This window comes from Camelina sativa, chromosome 20 (assembly GCF_030686135.1).
Source record: "Camelina sativa cultivar CO46 ecotype springtype chromosome 20, ASM3068613v1".
NCBI lineage: Eukaryota > Viridiplantae > Streptophyta > Magnoliopsida > Brassicales > Brassicaceae > Camelina > Camelina sativa.
Window position 1 is genome coordinate 26,191,805 of NC_141899.1, and position 23,277 is coordinate 26,215,081.

Here is a 23,277-nt window from a genome sequence, read left to right on the forward strand (position 1 = left end):
TTACCAAATAAAAATAAAAATATATAATTAACCTTGCGTAATACACACAAACATTTTACATCAAATTATTCCTATCCACGTAAGATAGATTGTTGGTATGTAGGTCATGAAGATAATATAAAGAGTTCAGCGACGTGGTTTAAAAGTATGGAATGTAAGCAACATTGACAAATGGAAACATAGGCTACGAATCGTCGTTAGTCCGCTCGCGCTGGTCGAAGTATTCCAACCGGAGTTTGAAATCTCTAACCTCAGGGAAGGGTGGTTCAAATATCACTTTAGAGACACCCGGTTGACTAACCACTTCCATCCCTCCTGCGGTGTGGAAAAATAAGGAAAAAGGGTAACCAAAATTAGTTTTATGTAGCACTCTTATATTTAAAAGGTGATTGAATTATTTTAAATACGTTTGCCTAACCCGTACCTCCATCCTTAAACTTGGCCCTCCAAAATTGCAAGACTACAACTAGGTTGCCTCTGCATAGCCAAAAATTGCGGGCGAAATCATCGACCATTTCATCATAACCCACACATTGCAAGTGATGACCCCTACCCATAGAGACACCTTACGTTAATAGCCCGTTATATCTTTAAAGTGTGTGAAAGGTAATAATCGCGAAAACGACTCACTCAAAATTCATCAATGAAAACCGTATCAACCGGGTTCTCTCGGCAAACCGTGGAGCAGTTGGATCGTCCACCAATATTCTTCGTTCGACGTGAGTAACTTGCCCCATCGTGTCTATGGTGTCATGTCATTAGAATTATGGTACTGGATATGATATTAAAAAATGGAACAACAGAATGCAAAGCAGCAGTTCTGGGTCCAAGGAGACCATCGTTCGTAAATTTTGTCGAATGGGATGTAGTCGATGTAGTGATTGGTCGACAAGCAACGAATGTTGTCCACAACCATGTCAGCAGTGAATTTAATCCGGTAGTTGGAAGCCACGACCTTCACAGCGGATGTGTCGTCAGTGACGACAAAATTTGATAAGGTTTTCCACAAACCCTCCTCAATCCCCGTACAGAACTGGGGCAACAGGTCCTCGCTGATTGTTGCCTGCATCTTATCTCCCTACGGTGCGGGAAAAAGTTCAACCATGATGTATGAATCATTTAATATTAAGTGCATATAATATGATGATGAGACGAGTCACTTACGAAAGCATCCGAAACAACCATTTCAAAGGTGACGATGTTCGCTTCTCTCTTTCTCCACTTGCGGATGATCTTAACAGAAACCTTCCAATCAGAACGCCACGTCTGGAGATCGGATAGCCTGTCGAAATGCACCATAACTTTGTTGCACTTATGTTTAATTTGCGGGTGATATTTTGGTTTTGAGAGACGAATACATACTTCACCGGGTGTGTATTTGTCTTCTTATATAAGCAGCAAGCAAACACAAATGGATTATCCATATTGTGGCTTTTCGAAACGTCGTGACTGCATTCCATACAGATACATCGCATTTAGATAATTAACACGTGTAACTGCCGGTTAAGCGAGGACGATACATCGCATGCACTACTTAATTATGACCTTATAGTCGACGTTATATATTGGCAAAAAGTAGATTGGTTAATTTAACAAACCAATTCAATGTAAAACTTTATAAAACATCAAGGAATAGTGAATGATGGTTTAACCTCACTAATAAAGGCTGATATATAGTGTAAATGAACCAATAACGTTGAAGAACTGTATAATTTGAATAAAAATATTAAAGAAAAGCTCAACCGTTGCACTGTTTTAAAAAAAAATATTTTAAAATTGTTTAGTAGTAGAGCAAAATCTTTGTTCTTGGTAAGAGACGGAAAACTGAGGCCTCAGTTGCGACGGCGCATTTGGATGTCCGATAGGGTTGTTTCCATCCCGAGTTTTTTAATTAAGGTGTTTAGATCTGGGATAAGTTCTACAAGAGGAGCGAGAATAGAAGTCGGCGACGGGACATTTAAGGAAAAAGAGATTACGGAGGTCAGGTGAAATCAGAAAAAGGCGACTAGTTTTGATTCCTCTTTCATCACCGGTGTTGATTCAGAAAGGTAAGTGTTTCTCTTGACTTCTTCCTTTAAATTGGAAGAGAGATTGTTCCCCCAAATTCTATATTAGGTTGGAAGAGTATCTAGCAAATACATTTAAGAATCAATTTGAGTAGCTCAGGTCATGAAATCGATGAATAGTTGTGTATTTGTGGCGGGCAGAGGATAAATAACCCTAATCGTCAACAGAATTGAACTTTGGTAGACATTGGTATTTGGGTTCATTGGCTTAGTGTACGTACATACTAATATGTACGTTACTTCTTGGTGATAGGATGGATCCCAAAGAAGTAGAGGTCGTTCCTCAGTTGAGCTTGGATCTACCGAGGAGGTTATTTGCTCTTGACCATTACCCTCTCAAAACCAAGATCAATGCGTATTCAAAACCGGAATATCTTTCTACAATATCGACGGTGCTGAGTGGAACAAAAGAAATGGAAAACTTGTTAAAGTCTCCATTTGGGCAGCTTTTTCGTATCCCTGCGAACAAGACCTCGTTCTCCGGTAAACTAGTTCATGGATTTGTTTGCCGTCAATTGGTGACCAAAAAGCGGCATGAGATGTGGATTGTGTTTTGTAGCAATCCAATCAAGTTTGGATTACAGGAATTTGTAGAGTTGACAGGTCTCGAATGTGGAAATTATCCAAAAAAAAGAGATGTGAAAAGAGCTACAAAAACGGATAAAGGATGTAAGACTGTTTGGGATGTACTATTCGGGGAAAACAAAGAACCAACGATCTCCGAGTTGGTAAAAAGGTTGGAGACTGAGGAAATGGAAACGTGGCAGAAACTAGCTTTAGCGATGATAATAATAGTTGATGGAGTTCTAACATGCATCACGCAACCAGTAAAACCAGATCTGAAGACAGTGGAGATGACCAAGAATATTGCTTTTTTTCCAATATTCATGGGGAAGGTTGTCATTTGAACGGACGCTGGAGACTATTACAGGATTTAAATGTCCAGCAAACGTAGACAGTTTAGTGAATATTTTCAAGCAACAATCAGTCGCTGTTCATGGATTTTCTCTAGCACTCCAGCTGCTGGCTTTTCAATCTGTCCCAGCACTTGCAAGATTAGTACCATCTGACGTTTAAGATCAGGCGTTTAATCAAAGATCGATCCACAATCTAGCTAAACTGCACCCAATCAAGACAGCAGACATCTTCGCATGTGAGGCTGCTAAAGAGGTATGTACTTGGTTGATATAATACGTAAACGACTTGAAACTATAAGTTTCGTAAAATGTATATATTTTTGTAATCATCTTATAGATGGTTATTAGACGGATGGTTGGTAGTGGGGAGCATTGTGATAGTGGAGAATTGGCGTGGCGTGACGAAGAAGAAGACCATCAAGTTGACAACATTGAAAATCTTATTAAAGCTGGCCACAAATGGGATGAGGCAATATGGATGGGAAGTGATGATAGGTGTCCAAAACAGATACGTCCCGAAGAGAAAGGTTTGTTGACATTTATACATTACAAAGGGCTTCATTTTAAATTTAATTTTTTTAAATTAATGGTTAATTGGTGATATAGTTACAGTTGTCTGTCGAAAGAGGAAAAGAGCAGACACCGCAATAATTGACAATAAGAAAGAGAAGAGCACAAGGAGACATGATGTGCGACCGGGGGGTACGCCCGTTGTTGATGAACGTTTGGACGATGACCAATTTGAAAGGTATGCAGCGGAACTAAGCCGATTCTACAGGAAACAAGAAGCACTGATAAAGGAAAATCAGGCAAACATGGAGATTTTCGTACGTACAGAGATCCGCAAGGAGATAAGAGCTGCACTATTGGAGGTTAAAAGAAATGAATATGGGGAACCTTCTTATGCTTCGCATACAGTTTCAGAGAAGAAGTATTCAAAAAAAAGAAGAGGGAAAACTAAAATGTTTCGAAGAATGAGTTCAGTAATGATTATGGAAAAAATGGGAGAGAAGGTCAGAAACAGGGGATGCGCTGACACTGCTAAGGTTGATATGACAAATAGCTTAAGGGTTGTAATTTTTTCACTACTTACATATATTAAATTATGTTGCTATCGTGGTGTGCACAGGGTGATCGGAATACTGATGGTTCGAAGGATGTCATAGATGGTCAACACTCTGTCAGTGGTGATTCTTCAGTTGGAGGCCAGGTAATGGACAACAAGATCCTCTTTAGAATGCGACTCAATCAAATTAATGAGGGTGTTTTTGCTTATGCACCTATCATATACACTTTATATATTTGACTGTAGGATACAACCCGTAGTCATATTAATGGGTGGGTAACCGATAATTACGACTGTGGCATGAACGAACCATCCCCGGACAATGGAGTTAATAAGTGTCGCCAAGATTATGACGCGGGGGACATTGTTGTGGAGCTATCACCAACTAAAACCATATCCAATGTAAGTATTTGACACGAAATGGAGATTACAACACTATATTCGTAATAAAGCATTGTCCACCTTTAATTGAACATATATTGCTGCAGCTGAATACTAAAATGGAATCTGATCTGCATTGTAACAAAATGGTAGGTCAGGAAGTAACCATAAAAAGGATAACCATCTGTGGGTTTCATATATATTCGGTTATTTGTTTATCTCCTCTAATCTAAACGTGTAAAAATTGAGCTTGTACCAAGTTCCTACTACAAACACGCGTCTTAAAAGTTTCATTATTTTGAATAGGTGGATGGGGAAGAACTGCATCAAAAAGGCGGAAAAGTCGAGTGGTTTAACAGTAACGGAGGGGACATAAGACGTCAGGAAGGCGAGTCAGATGAGGGTTGTAACAAAACCAAAATACCTGTAGAAAATGAAACTGCAGTTGACGCTCAACAAGAGGCAAGTGTCTAACTTTTTTGATTTCGATTATTTGTGACATTAGTGTACATAAGTATGAATCTATGTACGTACATCTTATTAGGCCAAAGTCCAAGCACTACAAAAGGAAAGCGATGTCGAGGAGGGCTGTAACAAAACTGATGGACATGTACAAATAGAAACTACAGTTGACGTTCAACCACTGGCAAATTTCAAACTTATTTTTTATTTCGACTATTTGCCATATTTATAGTGTCTACTTAGATGCTCCAGTGTACGTCACAATTAATCTATGTACGTACATCTTATTAGGCCGGAGACCAAGCAATACACAACGAAAGCGATGTCGAAGAGGGCTGTAAAGAGACTAGAGGTCAACCAGATCAAAGTCCAGGGGAGGAATGTATTCCCGGTGACTCAGACAATTTAGTGCCGCAGTCGGTTATTATTGTGGATGAAACAGGACGGGCAGAAGAAGTTATAATGGAGATACGTGCGAGTCAACCATCCGAAGCCATAGTGATAAAAGCAGGGTCGGTTTCATACGACCCTATGGAAGATGTTGATGATGGGAAATTCGCCAAATTCACCGAGTTGATAAAACAATATAATGTGTAAGTGTAGTATATATTACTCAGATGACATAATTGATATGCTCAATCATTGATATAGAATATTCATAATTACAAAATTCCGCAGGGTACACACCATTTTCGGATTCCGCAAGGCAGATAGCCTATTCTTCTCTACTCTTATATCGTCCCAAAAATGGGTCCATAGTCAGGTACATATTTTAAACTTTAACTACACGATTTAGGTGTGTTCATGGTTTCTTGTTGGATTTAAATTCGACCGGTTTGCGTTAACTGCATCTGCAGCACATGGAGATGATTGCCCTAACGATGTGGCACAAAAACGGAGAAGTAATGATAAAACAAAGGACCGTAATTTTGGACTCCGTTCTCTTTTACGAGTTGACAAGAAGGTTCCAAGCATTCAACAGGTCCACGGCGAAACGAAATTTCAGGTGGGAGAAAGTACTCATTGACATCGTCAATGGGGAAAGGATGCACCACGAACCAAGGTTGAAGTAGGTTACAGATGTCGACGTTATATATGCTCCAATGAACTGGAAATCTACGCATTGGGTAGGAGTGGGCATAAATCTTAAAACGAGACATGTTTCCATTTACGATCCTTTGATGACCATTTCCAGAGAAACTCTTGCAATGTCCCGGATCAAGCCGGTGATTATGATGATACCGTACCTACATCAGAGGGTTATCGATGTCAATTACCCTGTCGATCCATTTACCGCTGAAAGGGTTAGCCAAGTAGGACAAAACTTGAGGACGGAAGATTGTGGACCTTTTGCTATGAAGTTTTTAGAACTGTTGAGCATGGATAAACCGATGGCTGATTGCTTGAAGATCACCGACAACAATATTGACAATTTCCGAAAGAAGTTCGCGATGGACGTCTACGAAGCTGGTATTGGCCCGATAAATTAAGTAGCGAATAAACATTCTTCCTGGTTGTACTTATTACTTTCACGCAGGTGGTCCATATGATCCGTAACAGTTTGTTAGGATGATTTTGGTTCGCTGACTTCGAATACAATTTAATTGCCTCGCTCATCATATCATACCTCTAACTACATGTTGCCAATGTACGTAGGATTGCCAGAAGGGACAAGTTAGTGTACTCAAAATGGAGAGAAACTAAGCACCAACCATGCACCTAAAAATAAAGTCTATAACGTTAGAGAATCGATTGTACGTACACAGATGAATATACGTACGTGTGTACACAGACCATAATAAGGCCGTTACTTAGTTGATGATACGTACACATCTGATAAAGGCCTAACACATACTAATACTGGTTAGAAAGACGTCATAATGATACATATCTAGACCCTCCAATATACAAAAAACACTACACCTAAAGAGGGTTTACAAACAACCGATAAGAGTTATGTGAGTGACAAGACCTCGGATAATCTAAGAACGACATCCTCAAATCCCACATGTTACCAAAAAAATGACCAAACACACATCTTCTATTAGCAACACGCGTAAAACCAATCTTCAATTTTGCAAAATCATACTGCTCTGGTAATGTACATGGAACCTAACTTCGTCAACTTTTTGATCCCGAGTTGAACTCAGCTTCTGGATAATCTAATGTCTCCGACGTAGCATCTAGTTGGAGAAAGCAGTCTCGGTCTGGGACCTCATCAAACACGTCTGCAGCAAGTTTCATCCTAATAGAAGGCATGGCCGCATCACTTAGGCCTGTGTAATTTAGTCCAAGAGCTATACACTCTAAGCACTTCAACATGTACACACCACAGTCACCTTGTTGATAGTTCTGTTGGAGTGTTTTCACCCGGTAGTAACTAAATGCCGCTGCCCCGATATTCTCATCTTTGTACCTCCGGTTATATGCTTGTATCAAGCGTTGGATCATTTTTGCGAACGGCTTACACTTCTTTTGTAGACTCTCGTCGGTTCTAGCGCTGTTTATGCTATCGTAAACTCTTAGCCTTCGCTGGACTAAGTCAGCTTCGATGGCTACCCGATGGTTGTTATCGAGGTTGTATGGGAAGAGCAGGGTGTCTACATCGTCAACCCACACCTTGTGTGTCATTCCATATTTTGGCAGCCTTCCCACGTACGTCTCAAAACAACCTTCTCCAAAAACCCATTGATTAGAGGCTTCCATTTGAGGGAATTCGAATGCCCACATACTAATAAACAAAGGATCGAGAAAAGCAATACAATCTGTTGCGTCCCCCTAATACGGAACATATGCATACATGTAACCATGTGCTGCAACACGGGTGACATCTATCAGGCATTAGTATACCATAGTTAACTGCGTCAAATGTTATGGAACAAAACTACGAAGCTTACCATATCCCATAACCAGCCGAATGTTGTAGTTGGCCACAATTGTTTAGGGGTCAGGAGGCGAAAATAAAATTCGGCATTTCCAGTGCAAGGTACTTTAGCCCTGAATACCAAAATTAACAAATCAGTTATAAATCGTAGTCCTCAAATCCGAATATAAACACTAATTATATACAACTCTAAATGAAGACTTACAAATCATCAGTTAGGAAGGACATCAGCTTTGCAATTTTCTCAGGACTTGCCTCAATAAAAGGATCGTACACTGCGGGAGATAGGACTACAGTGTGGCTTTCACGTCGGGTAATTAATGCAGCTCGCATTGATTCGTCATTAGGGCTTAACCCTATGTTAGTGCCCACTGGATCTACTAATAGAAGATCAAGCTCTCTTGAGGGAGGAAAAACCTTTTGTAACAAATGTGCAAAATACTTGGCTTTCTCCTTATCTTTCAGTGTATGAGATGATGCGGGAGTACTGGTCCCCTCGGTTAAATCCACAACAGATTCGCACTTTCGATCCGACCATACAGGATTACCACCACTTACCGGATGGATAACATTAATAGGAACGGGTTGAGCACCTGCTCCATCTATTTTGTCATTATACTTTGCTCTTTTATCACCTTCCTCTGTCTCCCAACTATGTATTCTTTTACCACGCTGTACACTGTCTACCATCTGCTTTGGAATTCGCTCTACACTCGCGGCTGCATTGTCCTCTGGTTCGATTTTAATACTCTCAGACCACATGACCTTATCCTTAATAACCATCCTTGTCCGAATGCTTTATCTGATATAGCCATGACTTGAAAAAAAGACATGTATTTGACGTTATATACAAGACATTTGAAATATAATATGACGCTGTTAAACTAGAGACAAAGTATACAAATAGTTAAATTGTGTCAACGAAAAAAATCATATATCAAAATAATTACAAAATTATACAACTTCACAATACTGAAATTATTATTGTTTCCTCGAATAGATAAATACAAAGACTTCATACTGAACACTAAATATATAATAACAATTTCATCAATACGGTACGCAGATCATACCTCCTCTATTTTTGGTTCGTCATTTCTTAATGTACGAGATCCTTGCGTATGCGCTCCTCCATCCGTTGAGTTGATAACAACTTTCTTCAAAAGTTGAACGTCACTCTCAAAGTTACCCATCCTACTCTCCATACCTTGAAGTTTGAACACAACTTCCGCTATTGCTCTAGAAAACGATATATGAATATTATCCATTTTCGCCCCTAGTGTTTCAACCATAGTAAATAACCTTCCACCACCATCTTCACCCTGCACACCTGAATGTTTATCTCCAGACGCCTTCTCTGCTGAACATTTGTCCCCAACACTTTCTTTCTGCTCCTTCGCATTATTGGGGACATTACGGATGCTGGTTGGGGCTGTTACAACGAAATCATCGTCACTTACCCCTGCAACAGGTTGCCTCATCTCCCTCTTCTTCGTATGTTCCCCCTTCTTTTTTTTTACACAATCCCATTCTCTTTCATCCACTTCGCCATTGATCACGTCTAACAGCAGATTATCCAGTTTCTTCTTCAAACCTTCCCCTACACCATACACAGAATACTGTCCTGGCCAATCTGGATATATGAACTCCAAAGGTTTAGGTACTAAATGCTTCACCTGAAGCTGCATTTCAGATACCATAACTTTTAATATGCTATCTGAAAGAACAAATGCAGACAAATAATGAATACGTAAATTGAAGGCATACCTCCCCATTATTAAGGAGTTTGCTCCCGGATATGAAGGCTTCAATATCCTTCCTTGGCCTCCCTCCTCTCCACCTTAACAGAGGCAAATCTACACCTTCTCTTACATTCTCGTAGCTAGCCCCCAACACCTTCACGCTCTCAAATGCCCATATCAGCAATACATCCATGGAGGGTATAAGCATTGTTAGGTAACCCAAGGACTTTAATGGAATCAACTAAACTCTTGAATCTAACCCTACCCCATTGAAAACTCTCAAATGCTTCTTCATTCAACGCCCTTTTTGCGTATTACAGAGGTATCCTACTGTTCCTTGATAAACCAAGCACTCCAACATGAACAAGATACAACCGAACAATCTGCGTCTTCATTTCATCAGACCACCCACGACAGCTTCTCAAACCGTCAACTAGCTCCTCCCAGTTGGGGTCCATTAAAAGCTTTCAGCTTTAAAGCTGCCCATAAAGGTGTATGATCAACTTCACACTCTGATTCATCAATCTTCTCACAGTTCAAACCACTAATTTCTTCATATTCATATAGAGAGAACCTCAGTGGCTTACCTCCAACCAAAAACCATACCTCCGATGGAATATCTATTGACAATTGATTGGACAATAGATAATAAATGGTATTTCAACAAAACAAGTAGTTGGATTCCGCTAGATCCGATAACACTCCCAGCTGCGAATTCTTTCTTATTTTGTCATACACCTCATCACCCACGTAGCCTTTCAAACCAGCTATATTGGGCAAACTACAATCATGGTGCATGCTTCTGATCTGCAGTGGGAATTTACCATCCCGATACAGCCTACTTGGATACCTCTTTGCATCATTGCTTGACCCCATAACTACGACAGAAGCATTCGTTTTGTTATTAATTCAATATCACAAAACATCTGTTGCTTAGAATATCAACGAAGCAACATGAAGTCACACAAATATCTTCCGAAAAACAGAGCTCAACAACATACAGAAAACTAACATGAATTTCGTCAGAAATTACCTTCCACAAAATACAAGGCCTACTATGTAATACTCGAAATCTTAGAAAACAGTAAGCAATAGAGACTAAACCACGATATAGAAATTTACCTCAGAACAAATCGCTATATTTCCCTCCTCCAGTACTTCAAACCACTTCGCCGTCAGTGGTCCTCCAGCCAAACGTCCTCCACACAGATTCTTTTCACACCGCAAGCTATCCAAATAGTTTCTAAAAATAGTCGATCTCAACCCAACTATCGTAAGACAAACAACACAAAGATTCAAGAGATCGATTTAGCTTTATGATCTTTTTATTTTCCCTTTTTAAGATCTTCGTTTTAAAAGAGAATAGCATAAAACGTAATAAAACACACAACTCAGGTATAGAAATAATTTGCAAACTTTTATGTGTTATTCTAATAAGTCGAAAATCTCAACGTTTTAGTCTAGTAATAAACCTATTTTTATGTAATATTCTAAATAATTTCCCTTATTTAAAATAAAAATTTTATTTCAAATATTTGTAAAAAAGAACCAATTAAAATTAATACAAAGTTTATAAATATTTGTAAATGTTTAGAAAACCATAACAAATTTCATTGTTTACAAAAACCACAAACACCTATCAATCTACCACTAACAAACCTTCACAATCATCCCTAACATAAACACTATCATCATCACAAGTTCATCAACTCTAAGCCCACAATCTCTTTTATTGACCTGTCTCTCTTTGTCCTTGAACTTTAGTCACGACAGCTCCGGTGACTTCTTCTTCTTCACCGTCTCTTTGCTCTGTTCTTCTTAAGCTTTCAGCCTTCTTCTTTTCTGCATACAAACAATCTCCAAGATTCAGATACACATACATACATAAACACACAAAGTTTAATATATTTCAATTCCAAGCTAATATCACATAATTGAATCAAAAGAGAAAGACTAACCGAAATAGTTGTCTAGCTTAAAGCTGCTACCTTTTTGTAATCTTGGCTTCTGGGTATCAATAAAACAGAATAAGATTCATTAACTGAGAAAAAAATAAACAAAAATGCAACACAAATCCTAATTTTTTTTGGGTAGCTGCCGATGAAATTCGAAAGAATTAGAAAAAAATACCATTATCAGATCTGTCATATAAACGAGACAGGCTCCTCTCCACCCCAAGCACCATCATCTTCCTTCCTCGCTCTTCCCCTCTCAAGATCTGCAATTGTCGACTCCAAAAGGACAGAAACCGGTGACGAGACGTTTTAGGTCGCCTAGTTTTTTGTTATGGGTACCTTCGACGGATATTGGCCACCAAAGTAGTCTGATGGCTAAACCTAGTTGGATAATCTACCGAATAAGAAGAAGATGAAAGATACGACTAAACAGAGAAAGAGTGGAAAAAGGATAAAACAAAGGGTTAAATTTGTGTTTGTTAGATTCATTTTAATCAACGGTTGATATTAAAAATAATGTGATCCATACTTGAATTGCTTAGCCAATAAAATAATAAATAGACATTAACATTTGTATCCCTTAGATTCCTACGGATCTTGCGGTGTAAAAGTATGCCACATCAGTTATCCGAGTGATCTCTTTTTATTGGCTCTCGTTTATATATATTTTCCTATCACATTTTAATCACTTTTTCTTAATTTAAACTGTTTTAAAATACTATTATGAAATGGAAAATGAGTTACAATAATGAGATTATGATAAAAAAAATACTTTAATAAAGATTTAATTGTAAGTTAAAAAGTTTAACAAATGAAACCATATAGCATAATGTAAACTATTGATGTAAAATTACAACAACTAACAAATTTTTATTATCAATTTGTATATTTGTAATATTATCTTTATTCCTATTGTATGTTATTATTACAAAATTTTCTTTTACATTTACATTGTTAATTTATAAATAAAAAAATATGTTTAAAGCTTAAACTCTAAAGTCTAAGTCTTAAATTCTATATCCTAAACCTTTTAGGGTATAGGGTTTAGGGTTCAATTTTGAAACACATTTCATTATTTTCAATGAAAAAAATAAAATGCAAAAAGAGAATAGTAAAATATGTATGAGAATATATCTTTTTTTGCATTTTTATTAAGTTAATTGGTAAATAGTCAAATATGTTTCAAGATTAAACCCTAAATGGTTTAGGGTATAGAATTCAATTTTTAAAACATATTTTAGTATTTCAGTTAACAGAAAAATGAGGAAAATGAACTTTATTACATTTCATTATTCAGTGATGTATAATTAACAAATGAATGTTTTAACATTTGAGAATATTATTTGATAATGTATAATTAACTAATGAATATATGAGAATAATTATGAACAAAATAAAAGTTTTATTTGCAGTTATAGTTATGTATTTAGTATTTTTAATTTATATATATACCTTGAGAATAAATCTATCTTATTGGTTTTCTTTTTTTTTAATTTATTTTTGTAAATCAAAATCTTAATTATTTGGTTGCGTATTGATGATTGATATGCCTATAATTTGCATCTCCTTAGCCTGTATTTGTCATGCATTTAGTTAGGATAACTAGTCGTTTTGCATCAATTAAGAACCTCTTTTATACACTTTGCATTTTTAGGAAGTTTTTGCATCATCATTGCATACATTGTGCATTTCGGAGTATTTAAGGTATCTAGGAGACGTCGATAACGCAGACGATTGAGCAACTGTCAGCTGCACCAATCGAGCCACTCCCAGCTGTACGAATCGAACCACTCTCCGCAGCACCAATCGAGCCACTCTCAGCGGCACCAATCGAGCCACTCTCGAGTCACCACTCGAGTCGCCACTCGAGCCATCATTCGAGCCACCGGTCGAAGGATTCAGCTTTTGACGTCTTCATGATAGATGTAGAGAATTGAGTCATCTTTCCAATGCCGTTTATTTCAAGTCAATCAGAGGCGTGGTTCAAGAGTTATCACCGTTTTAGTGGATACATATACATCCAGCTCGAGTCGCATCACCTCCACTCGACCCAGCTCGAGTCGCATCACCTCCACTCGACCCACATCGAGTCGTATGACCTCGACTCGATCCGTTCCACTCGACCGCACCCCAGGGAGAGACGACTCGCGACTCGACTGCACATGTTTGATTTCACACGCTTGAGGAGATTCCCGAACCGACGCTCTATCTTGTCGTTTTAAGTTTTAGGGATTCATACGTTTTTACTATATATACATTTTGTTAAGTCTTGGTTTGGGACATCTTAGTCTTTTATCTCGTTTTCTTTTCTAAGGTTTACCTAGCCACCAAAAACGTACTCCGATCTTGTAATCCAGATAGCTTTGATTTTATTGAGTTTTTGCATTGGATTTCTTCTACAAAGTTGTTCTTCTCATTTATATCTATCTACTATGCTTTGTTCAATATTTTCTAGATTTGTATCTTTGGTGATGATTCCCGAATCTGAGTAGTGTGGTAGTTCTTGAGGATGGGATATATTAGGTGGAGGATCTTAGGATGTAGAGTGTTTAAGCTTTGATTGTATGATTCCCTTCTGGACTAGAGTTAGAAATACTAGTTTCTCTCTGATCAATTGGGACTAGGTTTGAGACATTTCCACACCCAAAAGGTATTTGATGAAATGCCTCACTAACTAGTGCCAGAGACTTACGTTTCTAGCCTAAGAGATTAGTTGTCTAGGATGTTTGTTGATGTGAACGAACTTGTTTGTAATGCCTGCTCGACCATGTTTCTCTAGCGAGAGCTAGGTATGGAAGTGGTTGAGTCTGAGTAGCTTTTGCCAAGAGATTGGATTAGCTAGGTTGTGATGTTCATTGTTTAGGGATAGTTTGCTTGTGGTATGTTAAACACTCTGTAGACTAGGATACTCCACCGACATCAATTACTCCCATCCTTAGGACTTTGATATTTTTGATTGATATTACATTCTCGAAACTGTTTCATTTGTTCATGCTTAGAATCGATTTTGGTTTCATTTATTTTTGTTCGCTTCTGGTCATACATTTTCGTTTCTGGTTCTGTGACTCATTTCCGTTTTGTATTTTGACCATTCTAGGATTGTTAGAAAAACACTCTTTTTGAATTGGCTTAACTTGTGACTTCTTGATTGCATCTTGAGTGATAGTAAAGATTCTCAATTGGATTGACACCTTAAGTATTGCAACTGCATAAGGTTAATTGAACCTGCTAGGATAGACACACAAAAATCTTAGTATCAATTTGGCGCTATTGCCATTTGGGATTCGTTTTGCTACATTTAAGATTTCAATTTTTGCAAGATTAAGTTCTTTTACACTTCTCATTCTGAGTACTGACTTGCTTTGGCTTTCTCCTTGTTTGTTTTGCATCTTAGGTACCTGTTGATTGCAACCTTGCATGCACACCAGATCAAGAGGGCATCAGAATCTCCTTCCTGTTCTCGACGACATCAACCGGTTGCAAAGACCACGACAAACTCGTATTTCCACTAATCATCTCGTACCAGTCACTATGGAACAACAGAATGGACCAAATCTAGGACCGCGAAACATTGGTGCTGGGGATGCACCAAACACTCATACTCAACATGCTGGAATCGTCCTCCCGCCGTGCAGAACAACAACTTTGAAATCAAAGGCAGTCTGATCTCCATGATTCAGGGAAACAAGTTTCATCGGTTGCATATGGAGGATCCACTAGACCATTTGGACGAGTTCCACCGTCTGTGCAGTCTCACCAAAATCAACAGTGTGAGTGAAGATCGTTACAAGTTGCGCCTTTTCCCATTCTCCCTGGGAGACAAAGCTAATCAATGGGAGTAAAACCTTCCCAAGGGATCAATCACCACTTGGGATGGTTGCAAGAAAGCATTTTTGGCCAAGTTCTTCTCCAACTCCAGAACAGCACGTCTCTGGAATGAGATTTCTAGCTTTACTCAGAAGAGCTCAGAATCATTATGTGAAGCCTGGGAGTATTTCAAGGGTTACCACAGCCAGTGTCCACACCATGGTTTCAGCAACGAGTCACTGCTAAGCACTCTATACCGCGGTGTACTTCCAAAAATTTGTATGCTGCTTGATACTGCTTCTAATGGTAACTTCCTGAACAAAGATGTTGATGAAGAATGGCAACTGGTTGAGAATCTCGCCCAGTATGATGGTAACTACAATGAAGAATACGACCGTACGGTTAGAGGTGACGCTGGGTCTGAGGAGAAGTACAAGAGGGACCTTAAGAATGTCAATGACAAGCTTGACCGCCTCTTGCTAAGTCAGCAGCAGACTGTCCATTTCCTATCTGAGGATGACCCTTTTCAAGTTCAGGATGGAAAGGGTGAGCAGTCTGAAGCAATCAACTACGTCAAGAATCAAGGTGGATACAACAAGGGTTATAACCCCTACAAGAAAAACCCCAATTTTTCTTACAGGAGCACCAATGTTGCAAATCCACAAGATCAGGTGTACCCTCCTCAGCAGCAACAACAAGGTCAGCAAAAACCTTTTGTTCCTTACAATCAAGGATTCGTGCCTAAGTAACAGTTCCAGCAAGGTTATCACGCTCCTTCCGGACCACCACCAGGATTTTCACCTCAACACGTTCAACCTACTCAAGCTCCAGATCAAGAAATGAAGCACATGCTGCAACAACTTCGTCAAGGTCAAGCTAGTGGTTCTCTGGATACTGCTAAGAAATTTGCTGAACTCAGTCAGCGGATGGAATGTTCTTACAATGATATGAATGTCAAGTTTGAAGCTCTTAACTCCAAGATGAAGTACATGGAAGGCAAGACTGTTTCTACTTCTACTCCAACAACTGGCACACTACCCAGAAAAGCAGTTCAAAACCCCAAGGACTATGCTACTATCCATGCCATCACCACCCAAGTTGTAGATGTACGGCTCACTGAGGACACTGAGAGTTTAGATGGGGAGGATTTTCTTCAAGATGAAGTTCAGATAAAGGATCATGTCGAGGTGCTCAAGGATCCAATTAAGTCAGCCAAGCAATCTGATCCTGAAGCTACTAAAGAACCCGCTGCTCCCAAGGATAAAACTGTGAGATTCATTCCTCCACTATACAAGCCACCTCTACCATTTCCAGTGAGGTTTAAGAAGCAGCTTACTAAGAAGTATAAAGCTCTGTTCGAAAAACAAGTCAAGGAGATTGAACTTAGGATACCTTTGCTTGATGCATTTGCACTTGTGCCTCAATATCTAAAGTTTTTAACTGACTTGGTAACCGAAAAGACCAAAGAGAAGGTGGAGATAGCTAAAGGAGCTCAAGCTAAGGCTCTGGAAGATGAGAGGGTAGTGCATGACATAGGTGGGGTTATTCATGAATGCAAGGCTGTTATTCAGAAGATGATTATCCCAAAGAAGCTAGAGGACCCTGGTTCTTTCACCTTGCCTTGTTCTCTAGGTCCATTGGCCTTCAAAAAGTGCCTATGTGACCTTGGTGCTTCAGTAAGCCTCATGCCACTCTCTATAGCTCAGAGGCTAGGATTCAACGAATACAAATCATGCAACCTCTGCTTAATATTGGCTGATAGGACTACTAGATTGCCTCATGGTCTATTAGAGAACCTGCCCATCAAAATTGGACAAGTTGAGATTCCTACTGACTTTGTGGTGCTGGGAATGGATGAAGAACCTAAAGATCCACTAATCCTGGGAAGGCCTTTCTTAGCTACAGCTGGAGCAGTCATTGATGTCAAGAAGGGGATGATTGATCTCAATCTGGGTAAAAACTTCAAGATGAAGTTTGATATCAAGAATTCTAGGAAGAAACCAACTATTGATGGACAGACCTTCGTGAATGAGGCATAAGCAGAGGTTTTGGTAACCAAAGAGAAAACTCAACCATTCTCCAACTCGTGTGCAGTTGTTACCCTCCCTAAGCATCGAGGCCTACTTCCTAATCACCAACCGCAAGAGACAAGTCCTCCCGCGCTTGACAGTTTGTCTGAACCCCAAACAACCAAGATTTTAAGGGATACAGTGACGGAGTTAACAGCCATGTTGGAGGAGATGAGAGGGCAAATCATGCAGCTCCAGGATAAAGTTAAACTTTCTTCTCCAAGAAAAGCAAGACAGAGGTTGGGGATAATGAAGAAGAGAAGATCTTTTCTTATTGAACCAGGGCAGAATGCTAAAGAGTATATGGTTAGACAAGACGTTCTAGAGAGGTCTACAAAACCTCTCTATGACCCTCCCAAAGCATAAGGAGTATGAAAAGTCAAGCTAGGGACTTTAAACAAGCTCACTTGGGAGGAAGTCCCAAAGTTATCATTGTAAATATTTTTTAGGATCCTTGGGTTTTTGATTTTGGTTTTTAGTTTTACTGTGTTCAGGAATCTACAGAAGGGAGTATGAGCAATACAAAAGGAAAAGTGAAAGTAGCAGTCAAAAGGCCCAATCGACCAGGAAGCTTAACATGCGCGGAAATCAACTCGACCGTCAACTCATCTCACCCGTGACCTGTGCACTAGACCACCATCTTCACTTGTCATTCGAGTCTATCATCTCTTACTCGACTGGCGAGCTCAACGCAAGTATCACTTCCGTCGCTACCGTTCACCACCACTCGAGTCGGCACCGTGCGACCAGACCCATCTGGCGATCCCAGCTTGCTACACGACTCGACCGACGCAATTCGATCCTCTGTTCTGAAGTATCCCGCTCGAGTTAACTCTACTCACTCGACCAGTCTAACTCGAGTCGACCATCTCCCACTCGACCGACAAGCGCAACACACGTACCGTCATCGCTGTTGTTTGTCACCCACAACCAGTTCTGACTTGATCCTTCTGAAGCTTTAGTCGCAGTCCCGGAGAACAAACACGCATCTGTCACCCTTCGACTCGACCCTCATTGTTACACCACACAAGCTGAACGACTCAACTACCATATCATCCACCTCGCTCGAGTCGACGTGCGTACACTCGACCCACATCCACCTGCTCTCCACACGACCTGCACGAAGATCCCTCGCGTATCATCACGGTGTTGTGACTCGACCGGACCATCTAACCCAAGTCGACGACATGAAGTACGACGAGCAGCCGATCACTTATCAGAACACGCAAGCAGTTGAGCAGCAAGTTGACCAACCAACTGAGACCACTCCCGTGGATCCCAAACACGATGAAGGGCAGAGCGAGTATTACGCACCAACTCCTTGGGCGAGTGATAGACAGGTTTCACCCAGGGTATCAATCCCCTATGCAGTTGTAGTACAAAGGGTTACCAATCCAAATGGTTGTGTATTGCTAGCAGGAAGAATATGATCAGTACAATACAAGTCAAGCCAAGCAGATAAGGTTATGGTTCTAACAGTCCTAAGATAAACAAAAGAAAAGAATATAAACAAGTAAGCCACACGACCTAAGCACTCGATTCAAGCAATCGAGTACAGGATCGAGTGGGGTGATCGAGTATGCAAGTAAGATATGAACAGCTCGAGGTGTTACTCGATGCAGGTTATCGTGTACCTGATCGGGTAAGTGGTCGAGTATGTAAAGAAAATGTAAACAAATGAAATACGAAAGTTCCTAAGGATGGGGGTAATCGATTCCTAAGTGTTCTAGACCAGTACGGATGCCTTACATGCCTCAAGCAATTATTTCCTAGACAATGAACCTCTAAGACCTTGTCACCACACTTTCGCACTAGCAACAGTCAACCTTGAACACATTACCACACTGTCGTACTAGCAATATGAACAAGCAGGCATTAAGAACGATTCATTATTGTCAGTAGACTTAAACTCAGAGTTAAGTAAACCTCTAGCATTGGCTAAATCAAGCATTTTATCTACTCCTTTCGGCCTGTAGCATTGTAAATGGCCTAGATCTAATCTCAACCTTTCGGTCTGTTGACAGCATTAAGAACACCAACCTAGAAGGAAATCTATCAATCATTTACAATCAACTAAAGCATCCTAACCGATCAAGAACACGAAATCATCTATCCCATCCCTAGAAACTTTACTACACTACTCGGACATAGAAATGAATAACAAAGCAATCAAAATGAATGAAAATGACATTGTATTAAAAGATAGAGTAGAGTAGAAAGAGTATAGGATAGAAATCTAAGAAAACTACAAAATAAAAATGCAAAACAAGAAGAAAAATGTTTGAGTCGCTTAGTTCTCTCACAGAAGCTCTCGCTCTCTGGTTTGAGGGTCTGCGGCGTGCTCGCTTGCGAGCTAGGGAAAGAGGGGGTTTATATATGGAAACCGTTTGACCTAGCTTCCCATACCTGCCCGATGGTCTACTCGATGGGGTACACGAGGGTGAAGTCGGGTTGCTCCTCGGGTGGATCTTCGGGTTGTTGTTCACGCTCTCGGATCCTCTTCGATCGTGTTGGGGTTCAGACTTGTTCTTGTAGCTCGATGGCTCCTTCGGGTACATGCTCGAGTTGTCCTTGTTTTTCTCCATTTTTGGCTCTTTAGCACATGTTTTCATCCAAAATATGCAAATGCAGAAATGCAACACCCTAAATGCTCTAAAAGTGAATTCCTACAGTTAATGACCTAAAAATGCTAAGTTAGAGATATGAACAATATAAAGTATGGACAAAAGTGGATGCTAAAAACATATAAAAAGGAGAGTTATCAGCGAGCTCCGACTCCTTCTTTTACTACTGAGGTACTCCTATCTTCCCTTTGTACATACCATTTCATTCTTGCAATGTTCCTGTTGTGATTCTTAGATCCTCCTGCAAATTTTTCTTATACAGGAGACGGTGTAATTTAAGTTTGGGGGAGGGTTTGAGATTATGTATCTGATGTTGTGTCTTGTGATTCTTATTTCAATTTTTTGCATCATATCATGTTTAAGTATGCATTCATTTATTTGCATAGAAAAACCAAAAAAAAAAATTGAAAAAAAATTGAAAAAATTTACACAAAAACAGAGTGTTCATGTAGTTTGCATTTGCATATTAGGATTGAGTCTAGTGTTGTTCATATAGGGTTGGTGCATTTAGCATAGGGGTTGATGATGATTGTAACCTTGTTAGCATATTGAATTCAATAGGATAGGATCAAGGCCCTTGTTATTAGTTCTTTGATGCATGTTGATTGAACTTGAAATTGTAAGATTGAAGCATGTATTGCATTGATATCATCCCCTATCTACCTGAACCTAATCATGACTTGCAATTATCTTGTTATGCATTGAAATTGAACTCATGGATACCACATACATACTTAGATTATCTGTCCCTTTTTTACCACCCTTGTTAATTCAAGTAGCTGATTCCCATCTTTGGAACAGTTCCCCGCGCCCTTAACCAACCTTTCTTTCAAGCCAATTGTATTCTTGAGTGTCAGGCCTTTTTCCGAGTTGAGCTTGTTAGAAAGTGTTAGGTTCTAACCGACAAGAGTAGGATCCTGTGTAGTTCTAGTTCGCATTATCCGGACTAGTAGGACTAGGTGAGAACTCGATTTTGGGCATTGGGTATGGATTTGTGCAGAAAAGTGAAGAGTAAAAAGAAAGTAAAGGGGAGAAAGTCTTTAGGAGGGGGAAGTGTTTTCAAAGTTTACAGTCTAGTAAAGGATTTGGGTTGAGCAAAATAATGAGTTACTGGTTCTGGGCATAAAATGAAAAGATAAGACAAAGAAAAGAAGGTAAAATGTTTAAGATGTCTAGAGTCCTTAGAAGAAAAGAAAAAGAACCTTACTGATAATAAAGATTTCCCAATCCGCTAGAGTGATAAGAAGTGAACTCCTCCTAAGACCAAATCTAAAGAATGAAAGAATGGGTTTTAGATGAAGTTTCTGATGAAGGGTAGAGATAGGACCAACTTCGGTTTGGAATGTTCTTTGGGTAGACAGGGCGCTGCTCTTGTATGTATCAGTTGATTTCAACCTTTAGCCTTCTCTTAAGCTAACTCCTTTTCGTGAGAGAACCTTGTTCTGTATTGATAAAACCACTTGATGAGGAGACCATCTATGTCTCTAACCTTTTACCCTAGCCAAATGAGTTCAATGACATTGCTTAGCTTGATTCACGGTTCTCTGTTAATGAATGTTAAAGGGGATGATTGATAGAATTGCATGTGTAGATTTGAAATAAAGTTCCTTCACCATGCATCATAGAACTAAAAACAAGGACCTTGATTCTAACTACTCTATTCAACATGTTTTAGGTTCTGAGACCCCATCTTCACACCTCTCTTCCATATTTTGTTCTTGATAGTTTGCTTGAGGGCTAGCAAAGAATAAGTTTGGAGGAGTTGATATGTCTATATTTTGCATCTCCTTAGCTTGTATTTGTCATGCATTTAGCTAGGACGACTAGTCGTTTTGCATCATTTTAGAACCTCTTTTATACACTTTGCATTTTTAGAAAGTTTTTGCATCATCTTTGCATACATTGTGCATTTCGGAGTATTTCAGGTCACTAGTAAAAAAAAAAACGTATAGCCACGTTTTTGTCACCCAGCATCGTGACTAAAAATTTATTTGCCACGAATTAACCACGAAAAAATTTCGTAACAACTTCGTGACAAGTTAGCTACGAAATAATCACGAATAAACGACGTGACAATATATTGTCACTGATATGTCACAAAAAAATTCGTGGCTAAGTAGACACGAATAACTTCGTGGCTGTTTTGTGGTTATTCCACGGAACTATCCATCCCATCACACTGTACTATGGAAAAATAAGAAGACTCTATAGCCACGATATCATGCGGGTAGCTAACTCGTGACTAATACTCTGCCACGAAGAAGGTTCGTGACAAAATCGTGACTACACATTGTTGCCACTGAATCAATCCGTGACAAATTCATGACTTCTCCAAAGAATGAGATGTATGAGTTCTTTTCTTTATACAATTTTTTTTTTCTTTTGCATGTTTTTAATAGTATTAATGTTTTATGATATTGATTTATAATGAAGTTTGAGAGCCTTTTCCATTGTTTTAGTTGAATTGGGGAATTGGTTGTTTGTTGAATTGCAGATTTGGTAGTTTATATTAATTTTATTTTATAAATTTGGAATAATAGATTATTCATAATATATTAAGTTAATTTCTTTATTTTTTATTTTACACTTTGTCACTATTATTTTAATTTGAAATTAATAGTCTTCATATTTACGAATATGATACAGATGTAATGCGTATATTTACACATATGTATATATATTTGTTATGAATATCTACATATATATATTTGTTATATTGACACTACACCAAATTAAATAATTTTTTTACATCAATTTTTTTTGGTTTAGGCGGCTAAACCCATAATTTTTCCCACCAATCCCACTAAATAATTTCCCAAATGTTAATTCCCGGTAAAATGAAATATTTTTGCTAAATAGTAATTTTAATTTTAATTATATACCCTTTTCTTATCCGCTTCTTCGTTCATATCATCGACACTCAGAGAAAAAAAGCAAAAAAAAAAACCTAAAACCCTCCTCTTCTTGTCCTCTGTTGAAGCTGCTGTCGCCGAGCTCAAAATCCGATTTGATCGATCTCTTCCTTGACCCACAGAAAGAGTCTCTTCGGCCACCGTCGCCCAGGGCCCTCCGATTCAGGTCCAGCAGGTATCTGTCTTCTTCTTCTGCTTTTTATTCTTCTTTCATTCCTTACTTGTTCTATCTCTTTCTCTCTTTGTCTCCATGCTCTATTCTATTTTTCTATAAGGTTGTTTAGATCTTTTATTTTTGTTTCTGTTTAGGGTTTTCAGGATTAGATTTGTTCATATTGTTCTTTACTGTTTTGATTTTGATTTTGAGTAAGCGTTCAATTGAGGTTTTTTTT

The 23,277-nt window shown here is 39.0% G+C and overlaps 3 protein-coding genes and 1 non-coding gene across 7 annotated transcripts; all 4 read right to left on the reverse strand.

Annotated features, from left to right (window-relative positions):
* On the reverse strand, positions 1-5,205 carry LOC109131400 (uncharacterized). 2 transcript variants are annotated; one of them, XM_087505782.1, is made up of 4 exons: positions 1,165-1,449; positions 631-1,078; positions 425-549; positions 1-315 (listed from the first exon to the last, which is right to left on the reverse strand). In XM_087505782.1, exons 2-4 carry the CDS (start codon positions 735-737, stop codon positions 185-187), a joined length of 363 nt encoding a protein of 120 aa, XP_087361908.1. In that variant the 5' UTR covers positions 738-1,078; positions 1,165-1,449; the 3' UTR covers positions 1-184. The 2 variants fall into 2 exon arrangements, with proteins under 2 accessions (XP_087361908.1, XP_087361907.1); XM_087505781.1 differs by having other exon boundaries at positions 631-5,205.
* Positions 785-1,299, reverse strand: LOC147919390 (uncharacterized). The gene is made up of 2 exons (XM_087503956.1): positions 1,165-1,299; positions 785-1,078 (listed from the first exon to the last, which is right to left on the reverse strand). The coding sequence occupies exons 1-2, from the start codon at positions 1,297-1,299 to the stop codon at positions 785-787; spliced, it is 429 nt and encodes a 142-aa protein (XP_087360082.1).
* Positions 5,206-6,584: 1,379 nt separating the features above from the next.
* Positions 6,585-12,013, reverse strand: LOC104771324 (uncharacterized). Of its 3 annotated transcripts, XM_087505780.1 has the most exons (10): positions 11,649-12,013; positions 11,477-11,525; positions 11,256-11,360; positions 10,641-10,786; positions 10,106-10,396; positions 9,544-9,997; positions 8,850-9,458; positions 7,982-8,593; positions 7,790-7,889; positions 6,585-7,705 (listed from the first exon to the last, which is right to left on the reverse strand). In XM_087505780.1, exons 6-8 carry the CDS (start codon positions 9,724-9,726, stop codon positions 8,549-8,551), a joined length of 837 nt encoding a protein of 278 aa, XP_087361906.1. In that variant the 5' UTR covers positions 9,727-9,997; positions 10,106-10,396; positions 10,641-10,786; positions 11,256-11,360; positions 11,477-11,525; positions 11,649-12,013; the 3' UTR covers positions 6,585-7,705; positions 7,790-7,889; positions 7,982-8,548. The 3 variants fall into 3 exon arrangements, with proteins under 3 accessions (XP_087361906.1, XP_087361905.1, XP_087361904.1); XM_087505779.1 differs by having other exon boundaries at positions 9,544-10,396; XM_087505778.1 differs by lacking the exons at positions 9,544-9,997; positions 10,106-10,396; positions 10,641-10,786; ... (1 more) ...; positions 11,477-11,525; positions 11,649-12,013 and having other exon boundaries at positions 8,850-9,137.
* Positions 12,014-15,399: 3,386 nt separating this feature from the next.
* LOC147919391 (small nucleolar RNA R71) lies at positions 15,400-15,506 on the reverse strand. The gene has a single exon (XR_015594273.1). It is a non-coding gene; the product is annotated as a small nucleolar RNA R71 (small nucleolar RNA).
* Positions 15,507-23,277: the final 7,771 nt, after the last annotated feature.

What these genes read in the sequence shown, in the direction of transcription:
- LOC109131400 (XM_087505781.1), bottom strand. Translation starts at nt 737, where the DNA reads ATGGGGCAAGTTACTCACGTCGAACGAAGAATATTGGTGGACGATCCA. An exon ending in TTTTCATTGATGAATTTTGA is followed by an intron (nt 550 to 630) that starts GTGAGTCGTTTT and finishes CTCTATGGGTAG; the next exon opens with GGGTCATCACTTGCAATGTG. An exon ending in GGCCAAGTTTAAGGATGGAG is followed by an intron (nt 316 to 424) that starts GTACGGGTTAGG and finishes TCCACACCGCAG; the next exon opens with GAGGGATGGAAGTGGTTAGT.
- LOC147919390 (XM_087503956.1), bottom strand. Translation starts at nt 1,299, where the DNA reads ATGGTGCATTTCGACAGGCTATCCGATCTCCAGACGTGGCGTTCTGAT. An exon ending in TGGTTGTTTCGGATGCTTTC is followed by an intron (nt 1,079 to 1,164) that starts GTAAGTGACTCG and finishes CCCGCACCGTAG; the next exon opens with GGAGATAAGATGCAGGCAAC.
- LOC104771324 (XM_087505778.1), bottom strand. Translation starts at nt 8,559, where the DNA reads ATGGTTATTAAGGATAAGGTCATGTGGTCTGAGAGTATTAAAATCGAA. An exon ending in TCCTTCCTAACTGATGATTT is followed by an intron (nt 7,890 to 7,981) that starts GTAAGTCTTCAT and finishes TTTGGTATTCAG; the next exon opens with GGCTAAAGTACCTTGCACTG. An exon ending in TCGGCTGGTTATGGGATATG is followed by an intron (nt 7,706 to 7,789) that starts GTAAGCTTCGTA and finishes CCCGTGTTGCAG; the next exon opens with CACATGGTTACATGTATGCA.